The 12,006-nt window shown below is 42.6% G+C and overlaps 1 protein-coding gene across 1 annotated transcript in view; it reads right to left on the bottom strand.

The window, feature by feature from the left end:
* si:dkey-82f1.1 (DENN domain-containing protein 2A) overlaps window positions 1–12,006 on the bottom strand; it is a 32,705-nt gene that overhangs the window by 9,584 nt on the left and 11,115 nt on the right. The window contains exons 2-9 of the mRNA XM_040026200.1: window positions 8,624–8,710; window positions 4,923–5,957; window positions 3,544–3,671; window positions 2,199–2,311; window positions 1,890–2,087; window positions 1,610–1,703; window positions 670–720; window positions 218–405 (exon numbers count right to left, since the gene is read on the bottom strand). Coding sequence (XP_039882134.1) covers window positions 218–405; window positions 670–720; window positions 1,610–1,703; window positions 1,890–2,087; window positions 2,199–2,311; window positions 3,544–3,671; window positions 4,923–5,957; window positions 8,624–8,709 — 1,893 coding nt within the window. The 5' untranslated portion in view covers window position 8,710. The remainder of the gene's footprint in view (window positions 1–217; window positions 406–669; window positions 721–1,609; window positions 1,704–1,889; window positions 2,088–2,198; window positions 2,312–3,543; window positions 3,672–4,922; window positions 5,958–8,623; window positions 8,711–12,006) is intronic.

The following is a 12,006-nucleotide window of genomic DNA, read 5'->3' as shown; positions in this document are numbered from 1 at the left end:
GAGTTCAATCAGTCTTTGATTTTAACTTATTAAAATTTTCTTCAATCAAAACTAAAGCAGTATCACTGCTCAAATCGCCACACTGCTCATAAACTGGGGTGTACATGTTTCCTCATAAATAATGGTCAGGCAGACAGCAGACAATGTCGATTTTTCAAAAAGTTTACATATAATATTCAGCGTCACTCGTTTTGCTCCAGCAACACTTCTGTTTTACCTTGAGAGGAAACTGCTGTGTGACTTCCGGCAGGTACGGAACTCCAGCTTTGGTCTTATGGAGCGCAACAACTATAAAATACTCAAAGAGTTTCCTCTCCTGCAGTTCCATCAAATCCCTTTCCAAGGTCCGGTACCGCCCCGTCTGCCTCAACATGGACTGGACCGACACAAGCCGCTGGCTATGAGCTGTGGAACACAGAAACACATTTCATCAACATGCATGTATGCGATCCACAGATATATATACAATGTGTGTGTGTGAGTTGCAGTGAACCCACAAATTACAGCCTGCATTTCCAGCTTTAGCTATATCACAGAACTGGAAGAAAACTACACAAGCTCACATCGTGCTTCTTTGTCATTTATATCATTAATATTAAAATGTCCTGCTGAATGAAAAACATTTACATTATAGATTGCACTATGTAGCACGTCTGTTTGGATTTTCACCTTTTAGTTTCTCCTCCGTGTCGCTTTCCGACTCGCTGTTCTCATCTGTCACTGAAAACAAAAGAGAAGAAAAGAAAAGAGAGTTGAAAAAAGGAAAGACATGACTACAAATAACAATCACAGGAAATCACATATTTGCCCTCTTTTTGGTTGATTTATAGCACCAGTAAAGTCGGAAAAGGCCTCCAAAATATTAAATGACTTATGCAATACTTGTTTAAATAATGAGATAGAATGGACACATAAAGGCGAGACTGCAAAGCACATGGAGTGGGTTGACTGCTGAGAGTATTAAAGGTAAACTATTAATAAACTACAACAAAGAAAAAAATTAAGAAATAATATAATTTGTGCCAAAGGGTACATATTCTTAAAACAATGATCACAATCAAAATTAGTATGAGAATTTTTTTTCCAGTTTGTCAAATTTTTTCTAGACCAAACAGTTATCATAATAGAAAACAGAAAACAGCTATTAGTGACTGAAGTTTTATAGCAGCACGTAATATTTGAATGTGGGCCCCACATGGGCTTTCTATTGCCAAGCACACTGTGGACTTAGTTGGTGTTATACTGCATTTAATGGCAGCTGGGAACCCATGATTGTCTAAACGTTGCCTTGCATGGTAAAGTCCTGTTTTTCTGTCTATGAGTTGCCTATTTTCTGTGTCTTTTGTTTTCATTGGACTACCAATCTAGTTTCCCTTACGAAGATTACTAAAAACTCCACATGGTGCCAGACAATCACTGAATTAAGTAAAATTGAATTCATGTCTCTACTTGAGATGACAGACATATTGAAAAATGCAACCTCCTTCTTGAAAGCGCTGCAGTAGCGGACACAATGTTTCGCAAGTTAAAGATGTCCGTGCAGTCAGTTTCGATTTTCTTTCACTAAATCAGAGATAGACAGTAGCCTGGTGTTCACTTGATGGCTCACCTCTCCCTGAGCTGGACTCAGCAGACTGAGACACCTTCTTCATGCGTTTCTTCCCTCTGCGCGCCTCGAAGATCCCATTGATCTTCACCACCATCTGGAGAAGTTGAGAACAGAAACACAAAGGCTTTAACCCTTTAAACTGATAAACAAAAATGTGCCTGTACCAAGATCCTTTCAGTGCAACCTCAGTGAGCCCTTTTCATTAGGTACTCTTCCACACAGGAAACGTACAGTAGAAATGTTCTTGCTCCTCTTTAAATCCCAAAGTGGGAGTTCGTACCTTAGGGATTTTCCTCCGTCTGCGATTGTAAGGGTCCCCTGAGAGACACGGGGTGTCGTCGGGGCTGCTGGGCGTGGAGGGGGGGCTGATACGGGAAGGTGAGGAGATGCCAGTGTCTCTGTTGGTCTTACGTAGCTCGGGGACCTTGAAGCTTCGTCGCTCCGAGTTTTGTCTCAAAAAGCCGGGCTTGGAGGAGAGCTGATAGGGACAAACACATTTTAGCACACTTTTAGGTTAGGTTAGGTTTTCCGATTCCATTGGATCTATTTCATTATCGTATTTATCCATATTTATCCATCCTTAATGTACCTTATTTGGCGTGCTGGGGACAGGAGATGAAGAGGCAGGTGAAATGCATTTGCTTCCCAAACAGCTTCTCTCCAGCTCAATATCTTCATAGGGGTTCTCCTTGGACGGGGGATCTTTAGAAGCAGAAACACATCTTTTTAACGTCACAAGTTACACAATAGCGCGCTCGTTCCAAAGCACAGATAAGCACTCTTTCCATATCACTCACGTTTGTTTTGCCAGACGATTCCTACTCCAGATGTGCGGAGAGCTATTACAAGTAGCAGTATGTGTAACCCAGCTCATATTTCATCATGATAAGACTTTTGCACAGCTAAAGTTAAAAGCAAGCCCTGCATATACGAAGTGGGGAAGCTTTCCAAAGCCTGTCTCTTTCCTTCTCTCCATCTGACTCTCCCCTGCTCTATCAATCCATCCACCAGATGTGACTTGTACGCAAATAAAGAGGGACGTTCAGTTCCCTGTTCCTTCTTGCTCAGGAAAAAGACAAAGGAAAAAAAGAAAAACAACAGATCAGTGTGCTGTTTTCCACATTGCTTGCTGAAGAGAGTGTCACACTAATCTCCATAATCTGTTTCTGTGTGCTATCAGCTAGTCAAACCCATCAAAGAGGCATGAGACTGAACACATGTGATGGCAACAGTTGCCTTCCTCTCTGTCTGCAAACAGTGACATGCGACTGTGTGTTCAAAGGGTGTTTGTGAAAAGCTTGTGGGTGGAGGGAGGCAAGACTTCGAGGACATCACAAGCATTCATCACTGCCTCCCTGACCAGTTTTATTAGTAGACATATAGTTAGTCTGACTCGCTTTACCCATGGGAGGTTATTGAGAGTTCAGTGAACAATGTCTGAGAGTTTTAACTAACACTGCTGTACAAAAGGAGGAAACTAACAAGGTTAAAATAAGCTCCAGCATCACTCAGAAGTAGTTGAACTTAATTTGATTGTTGCCGGCAAAAACAGCCACCGTTACATACCAGTCTGCCCCCCACTCCAACCCCTCCCCCACCGCCATCCAAGAGCCCTGACAATCACAGAAGCCAACCTCAGCTACAATGCAACCTCACACAACGCCACTATTGTGCGTTATGAAATTAAACGCGCTCTAGGTGGGGCCGGCATAATACGACAGACAATAAGTGAGGAATTTCTATTTATAATTTTTTAATAAAAGCTGAGCGGCAAAGCTCTAAATTACAAAAAATATAAAAAGAGTAAAGAGATTTTTCCCTCTTTGTCAACTCTGTCAGTGAACTCTTTCTTTCTTGCAAACTTTGAGTCAGTTTATGAATTTGCGTGCAAGGCAAAATGTTACAGAGATAATTTTTTGGTATGTAATATTTACCTATTATGTCCTCATAGACATTCTCCTCTGATAAAGTGCGTGTTAAGCCCAGTCTGGATTGATGATACCAGTTCACCTGGGAGCTTTCTGCAGACGACTGAAGCAAATCCTCAAATTCGTAGGACTTCCTGGTGGACAGAGGAGCACAAAGACGAAGGAGTTTTGACTGACATCTTAAAGCGAACATGTGTCACGGTAATGTTTTTGATTTTTTCTTTTCACTTGCAAAACATGAAACTGATATTTCAACACATCTGTTTCATCAATCCAAATGTATCCACTGGAGCACAATGCATACATTTACACATGCGTGCACAATCAGTAAATCAAAAGTCTTGGAATCAAAGTAATTCTGTGCAATTTTACTGCATTAGATTATACAGAATAATTATTTAACAGAGTACATCACAGTGTCATGGCTTGCTCTCTTTATATGAAATAAAGTTAGATAAAGTAAATGCAGTGTCGCCGCTCTGACGCAGTTTTAGCCAAAACTGAACAATACTGGATGATGTGGATCTGGTGACTGGTGAAGGCACATCTATGGAAAAGCACCCTGCAATGGACACTCAAGAGGGAGACAGCCTGACCAAACAAAGGGCTTGACACAGCAACACACTTGAGCACACACTTGAGCGAGGCCTCCACATATGGTATGGAATGTAACAGATCCAAGCCAAGCTCCGAAACAAGAATTCAGACCACTGGAAAAAGCGAACAATAGATGTGCTCAATACTGCAGAGTTCACATTTTTTTGGTTTCCCTACAGAGAGTCCTGCTTTTTTGATTGTAACCATCTGAACTGAAGGGCTACCGAGAGCTGAAAAGTCAAACATCTTTAACCGTTTGCAATCAAAAGACTACTTTTCAGATCGATCAGATTTTGCACTTTTAACGTAATTACGCCAAATAAATTTTTAAGAGCTCATTTTTTTGTAATTCTGTGAAAAAGCAAAGCTTTTTGACATGACTCTTCATGTTGCTCTTCTATTATTCCAGTGGAGTTTTTTTGGATGGAGGAACTAGTTGCGTCGGTGTGTACATTCCTGAGATCAAACCAATGAGCTCATTTTGTGGGATATTTAGAAAAAAGGATGAGGTCACCGGTGATTCTGATTTACAGCAGATGTGGGAAATGTTGTGCACCTCCATGTTTGTTTAATGCTGACGGGGGAAGGGTTTAAGGACATGTACACCGAGCTATCACCGGCCAATCCAGTTCCCACTTTACAACTTTTGGAAAATTTTAACTTTTGCGGTGTGTGGGCTGGGTTAACTTTATTTTTCCACATTTTCAGCATGTTATTAAACTTGAGTAAAGATCTAACATTCTTGGTCAGGAAGGATATTTTTCCCTTCTTTCTTTTCAGTGTCTTACCTGTTGCTACTGTTACGTGCTTTATCTGCCCACGGTCTCCTGCAAACTCCTGGGGGTGGGCACGTGGGTAGAGGTGGAGGAGGAACGGAGGGCAAAGGAGGCAAGTTCCTTCTTCCCTTTCCCAAGAAAGGCCCTGAAGCTGGGGTGGCGGGCGGCGTGTGGTGCTGGAAGGTTCTTTGAGGTTTAGGGAGAGGGTTTATAGATGGAGCACCTGGCTCATTGTACACATTCTCTGAATCTCCATCCCTCCATCTCCGTGTCCCACTAGGTCGAGCCATGTCAAAAGTCCCAAAAATGGGCTCATTGCCCCTCTTTTCTGTCTCCTCCAGCTCTTCCTTAGAGGGAGGACAGAAGTAATTCCCTGGGAATGCCAGTGAAGGTCTGTCAGGAACCTCCTTTGTTGCCTTCTCCAGTTTCTTAACATGAGTTAAAACACTTTTCTTGTCTTGGGGTTGTTCTGTTGGCTTAGAAGCCCGAAATTCCCTCTCTACCATCACTTCTCTGTCTTTGTTTGCTGGGGCTTCTGGGGATTTAGGTCTCGAATCCCCCAGCTTACCAACATTCTCCTTCCCTGAGTCTTGTCTGTCCCAGCTGACAAACCTCTTGCTGTCTGTCCTTTGGACTTCTGTAGTTTTGGATTCCTTTTTCCTCACTGTCTCAGCTTCCTTCAGTGTCGCACTTAGTGGACATGTTCCTGAAATAGTTACTGGGGCAGACTCCTTCTTGCCCTCCCACTGGGATATCTTATCACGGATGCTGGCGGTTTTGGCTCCTGCTGGGCTCTTGTTGTGGTTCAGCTTAGCGCACAGCCCGTTTTCCATGTTGGGAGCCCGTGGGTCAGTAGCAGGAGTCGTGGCTCTCCTGTGAGCCAGCATGGAGTCAGGAGGACCTGGGCTGAGGAGAGGAGAGAGGTGATTCTTTATGGACACAGCGGTGTCCCTCCTGTCTCTGTCCACTGATGACCCACACACCTCTTTGGGCTGGGGCACCACTGCTGACGGAGCCTCGCCAAGCTTCAAGCCACAGCACTGGAGCCTAGGAAGGAAAGATACGGAAAGATAAGTGTGCACACAAATTAAAGGAGAAAAAATACTAGAGAGACATGGCAGTAAATCAGTTAATTAAGAAACCTGTACACGGAACTAAAGGACACAATTAAATCTCATTATTGTTTGATTTTAATGCAGACACAATGAAGAACCAAAAGGAAAATAGCAAAACACATGGTAAACTCTGCATTTATACCAGCGTCTTGCGCAATGACACTTCAGATGAGCCCCTGACATTATTAGAAGAAGCTGCACACACTAATACACTTTTGACAAAGCCATAATATGGAAAAGGCCAACAGAGAACACAAAAATACTTCAAAAATAACATCTCAAAAAAACCACACACTATTCAGACAAGCTCTCCTTAAACCTGTCAAAAACTTTAGAAATTCAACTCGACACATGACTGCAAGACTACAAAATGTTTGTTATAGATTATGATCTTCCATAACCAGAGCTTTTATTTCATGTGAGACAAAAGAAAAGGTTCAGTCCTTCTGAAACAGTGTATTACAGTTTTTAGGAAGGAAGTTTTCTGCAAGCTTGAACAAAAAGAAAACAAAAGATGCAACCAGACTGTGTGGAAGGAGCGAAAGGAAACCGAAAGAGAAAGAAAGGCAAAAGCTGCAGGCTTTTCTTGGTAAAGCAGCAGTGAGAACTATGTAGATTAAAAAAAACAGAGGGAGGGATTGCATTGGACTGTTGTCAAATCTAATAATGAATTGTGCAATATTTTTTTTAAATTGTCCACTTCCGCTTTTACTGTACACAGCAGAGAATCTTAAAATTGGCCACACAATCCCAGTGCTTACGGTTCCACCCAAACCGAGCTTTGTTTTACGGGCCAAACAGGAATTCTTGTTAAAAGAGCTCAAACATCTGTTGGGTGCCTCTGTCTCAGCTGTGATTCACTCCTGGAACATTACTGAGTCATGACTGTTTGAACTCTGGGTTTGAGGGTCAAAGTTTACGAGCTACACACAAAGCTATTTCTGGAGAGGGAGATGCAAGTATGCGCAGATGACGAGAGGGAGCTAAGTGTGGACGTGCATCCTTTCTTTTCCGCTCCTGACCCACAAAACTCTGTTCTGGCCCAAAAGCCTATTCATCAAATGACTTGAATTTCCAACAAACAGAGGAAATGTGGCCTTGCTGGGTGACTTCTGATGACATTGCTGGATGTGAAAACCAACAGTCATGCAATCTAGAGGAAATCTCCAGGGAGGGGGAGGGGGGAATTACTTTCCTCAAAGACCTTCAAAGACAAGGCAAAACTTGATGAAAGTATGATCACGGAGGAAAAGATATAATTCTCTTCTAAATTAGGAAGGTCAGTAAAAAACAAAAGTTAAGGAGAGCCAGATTAAGTAGAGACAAGTGACTGAGTTACAGAAAAAGTGAAGCCAAAGAAGAAAAAAAATGGTAGTCTAACAATAAATAGCGGACATTTACTGCAATGTAACTAAGGGCAGATTCAGGGTCACCTGGGACAGCTCTAACGCTGTGCATTATTGAAAAGGAAGGTTTTAAGCCCAATCTTAAAAGTATAGATGGTGTCTGTCTTTCACATCCAAACTGGGAGCTGGTTCAACAGAAGAGGGACCTGGAAGATGAAGGCTCTGTCTCTCATTCTGCTTTTAAATACTCTAGGAACTAGAGTCTGCCATCCTAGAGCAAAGTTCTCTATGAGGGTGATACGGTACTTTCGGTGGGTCTCTGAGGGTGGAAAGGAGGCTACTGCAGGAGTGTTTGAAATGGACAAAAATATTCATCGGCTTTGGACTTTTCCCTGAGAGAAATGTCTGGAACCTTTTGAGCAACTGTGACTGGCATGGCAGGCCCTCAAAACAACAGACATCAAAATCTTCCACCCCTATTGGCACAAACAAAAAGGAAAATCCCATCATTATAATCTAAATAGAAACTAATGAATGCTGTAAGGATGACAGAAGGGGCCTTGGAGAGTGGTCATGGACGCATCAGACAGTGGCAGCAGGGGGGCAGTAACAGTATCAAGATGCCAGATGGCTGCCTCTGCCCTGTTCTGCTCCCCTTCCCTGCTATTGTTGTACTGTTGAGCTTAATGAAAAGGGGTGTCTCCTCCTTGCTTAAGTCCACTTCAGAGTTTTCTGTTGGCTATGGGACCATTTCTTGAAATTTGGAGGAAGTTGTGCTTTGGCCAGCTAGTATGTTCCACTACTGGCATTAACTATACAGTTATTTATTTGGGGTGTCTGTGGCTCAGGTGGTAGAGCAGGTCATTTTACCAACTGGAAGGTTGGTGAAGTGATCCACGGCTCCTGCGGTGTCAAAGTATCCTTGGGCAAGATACTGAACGCCCAATCAGTTTCCCCGAACACAACCATTGGAGTGTGTTTGAATATCATTGTGTGTGTGATTAGGTTGCAGTAAAAACTGAGTAGAAAGAAAGTGTATAGGTACCAGTCTATTTACCATTCGTATATCGAAGCTCCTCAATTAATTTCATAATGACAGATGAGTGTGTAACATCAAACTTATTACACAGAGGTAAATGTCCTTGTTTAGGAAGACAAAACAAACACCATACAAGTTGGAATCAGATACCATACTACACGATATCATAGAAGCAAAATGGCAACCTATTCAATTGGCTTTTAAGACACCCACCCGTTGACTGATTGGTAGATGCAGTTGTCAGTGTTTGTACAGAGCAGCAGGGCCCTCCCACCGGTCATGGTGCTAGCAGCTGGCATCCTGAGAAGACAGGTAAAAAAAAAAAAGAGAGAGACGGTCAGCCAGTCAGTCAGAAAGATGGAGTGTCTATTAAAAAGGAAAACAGAATTATATTTCAGCTTGCAGGTCAAAAAGTTACAAAAAAACCCAGTATAAGCAAAAATATTTCAGCTTGTATTTTTTCTCATAAATAGGCAGACATATAGATTGATGAACGAGGACTGGGTCAAAAGAAGATGCTCTTTTCAAGGACTCTCTTAGGGAGTGGTGTGTGAAAGTAAACTACCAAATGGCTCAAACAAATCTCTTATTTTAAAACTCCTTTTTGAAGACAGCTGCAGAGAAGCAGACCTCACAGACTGCATGGAATACCACCAAACTACCATTCCTCACTTGGTCAGTAATTGGAGAATAGCACTGAAAAACACCTAAACAGCCAACAGGCATATTAGGTTCCCATTAGCCATGTGGCATTATGGCAAAATACAAAAAAAGAAAAGAGACCCACACTGTAATGCAATTAAGATCCATTAGGATTATATCGGCGGTGGTGAGACAGGAGCACTCAACTTTTTATGTTATCCTCAGCGTTTTGCCCTTTTTTGCATTTGCCAGATCAGATTTCTGATGCACTGCAGCACACACACACACATTTTGTTTTTGCACATTACTCCTTTCATTTCTGACAAGAGCTTCCGTAATTTGTTGTCTATCTTCCAGCCACACATTTTCCTGCTGTTGTTTATCACAGGCAAGTAGTGCCGAGGCGAGGGTGAGGGGACATGCTCAGTTTTAAATTATTACTGGGTCCATTTGTCAGCGCACAATGAAACCAGATCCACTTGGAGCGCAGCAAGGCCATCCATATGCAACACTGAACTGGAGCCACTGGTGCACAGTGCTCATTGCTTGGCCTGTAAACAGTGGTGGAGGGCTGGCATGAAGCAATAGGCCCTGGCCTTTTGCTTCTGGCAAGTAGTAGTAAACGCAAGGAAAAAAAGAGATAGTTCAGGGCCAAGTCCTGCTGTATTCAGGCTTTTAATTCTACAGTAAATTCACAAAGCCACTAATACATGCATTGCCACCCTGCTGCATAGCCAAACACAAAACCCCATATGAAAACACACCTACATAGACTTCTACATCCTGCCAAGGAGTCCATATGCCAGGCCCACACGCGGATTTATGTGTTTGACTTCTACCACATGTGCTCAGATACTTAGAGGTGTTTGCAGGCCGTTAAACATTTCCTGGCCTGGCTCTCCCTCTCTGAGGGGTATGTGAGCCAAATTGACCCAAATTCCACAAATTGTTGTCCTAACTGCTAGTGAGGGGGGAGACTCCAAAAAAAAAGTCAAAATATCAAATGAAAAAAAAGTACATTGCAAAATAATATAAATAGCTGAACTCTTCCCTGAGCTAATAGCATAAATAGCCCTCAGTGTTTTAAAACGGTTTTTGCTTTATGTGTTTTCCTCTTTGAGAATTAAAGAGCAAATGGAGTATGAGGAAGAGTTGTGGTCTGGTCTGATTAGAAGCTGACCACAGGAACAATGTGTCATCCTTTTTAGCTTCTAGCTTTTGCCCACAGCTCAAGCCATTCATTCTTTTGTGTTTAGCTCCCCATCAGTCCGAAGCCTAGCCCCCGAGGGAGGAGGAGGAGGAGGAGGGAGGTTTGCGTCAGCCATCCACTGGCCTGTAGGCCCAAATTATTTTCAGCTGTGAGCTGAGCGGGGTCACATGTTTGAGGAGAAACATCAAGTGATTTTTTTTTCTTCCTCCCCCACCTGATTATTTTCTTCTTACAAGAAAAACCCAACAAAGAAACGAAGAACAGAAATCCAGCATGGAAAAGAGGGTGGGCGCGGAGAAGCATGAAGACTTCCACAGGGATGTTATGCCGTAATTAAAGTGTAAAACTTTTACGATTTAATTCTTTTCTGCGTTGCAGAAGGGCGTTGCATGTCACGAGGGGGAAGCGGGTGGGGTGGGGTGGGGTGGATGGAAGACAGGAAGAGAGGAGAGCAGTGGTGGTGCAGCTGGAGAGACAGGGGTTGTCAAAGCCAAAGAGGAAAGTAGATATTGCAAAGAAAAATATGAGTATACTGTTGCACCGTGAAAACAGTGCATGCTTTTAGGCTGTCCCACTTCATTGTTAGGATCCCCAAGGCCAAAATTCTCAGCCTTAAAAGGTAATTTGGTATTTTCACGCGATTCTGCCTTACTGGATTCTAACATTTTGACTGATGCGCTTCCCAGCACTTGCCTGAACCTGACGAGCAGCGGTGTATTCACAGCTTGTAAAAGCGGTAAATTCGACAGCATTGCTGGTTTTACAGCATTCGGTTACTGAGGAAACTTTTCTGGGAGGGTGCTAAGGCTTTTGTCTGCAACATCTATTGGCAGCCATTGTTAACGCTGACCTCTAGAAAAAAAGATGGCCGCCATAACAATGCAGAGGTTGAGGGAAGTCATCTGCTGAGACCAATAAAAACATCACGGGGAAACTGCGACCCAAAAGACCTCTACCTGCCCCGCCCCCTTCAGCCTCTGTCCTGTGATGTGTGACAGGCTGCACATGTGGGGCAGAGGAAATGGAAGGAGTACTGTTCATCCTCAGCTGCGTGGATGACACAGGAGGGGAAAATCGCCTGGAATGGAGATAATTGTCTGATGTTTATGAAAATTATGCTTTGGATACCAAGTGATTTATCTACAAACAGTACTTCTGCTGCATTCTGTCATGCACTGACTCTATTGCTGTTTCTAATATTTATATTATTCATCCAGCGATCTCAAGAAAAAAATCAATGACAAAAATATATCTAACTAACAAAGGACAAATTTCAAAGCAGTCATGGACTCAGGATGGAAAGAGTCTTGGTGGTTGGTAAACACTACACAGCGCTAAATACCTTTAAACCTTTAAACCTTAAAAGATAACAGAAGCTGGTGTCAGAGGTAGGGCATCAGAGCCAAGCATCAGTTGCATAACAAACCCCGTGGGAGATTTTATCAGCAGATGGGCCCTCGGTATCTGGACACGGACAGATTCACATAAACACACCGAAAATATACCACAGAGAGAGGGATGTTGCTTATGTTGCTAAATGTCAAAAAATACACGCTGAATATAATGGTAAATGTACATATAAGAGAGAGAACAGTTTTTAAACATGTTTATGGTCGTGGTAAAAAGCCTCTCAGTTCTCAGGTATAATGGTCCAGTGCTTACCAGGTCTTAAAATTAGGTAAACACAACGAAAAAGTGACATATTGCACGGTGTAATTCTTTATTTACTAAAAATAAGCCAAAA

The sequence above is a fragment of the Simochromis diagramma genome, unplaced genomic scaffold (assembly GCF_900408965.1).
Source record: "Simochromis diagramma unplaced genomic scaffold, fSimDia1.1 OVJJ01000293.1, whole genome shotgun sequence".
In the NCBI taxonomy this organism is placed as follows: Eukaryota; Metazoa; Chordata; class Actinopteri; order Cichliformes; family Cichlidae; genus Simochromis; species Simochromis diagramma.
Note: the sequence above shows the minus strand (reverse complement) of the source record. Positions and strands in the feature narration are given on the sequence as shown.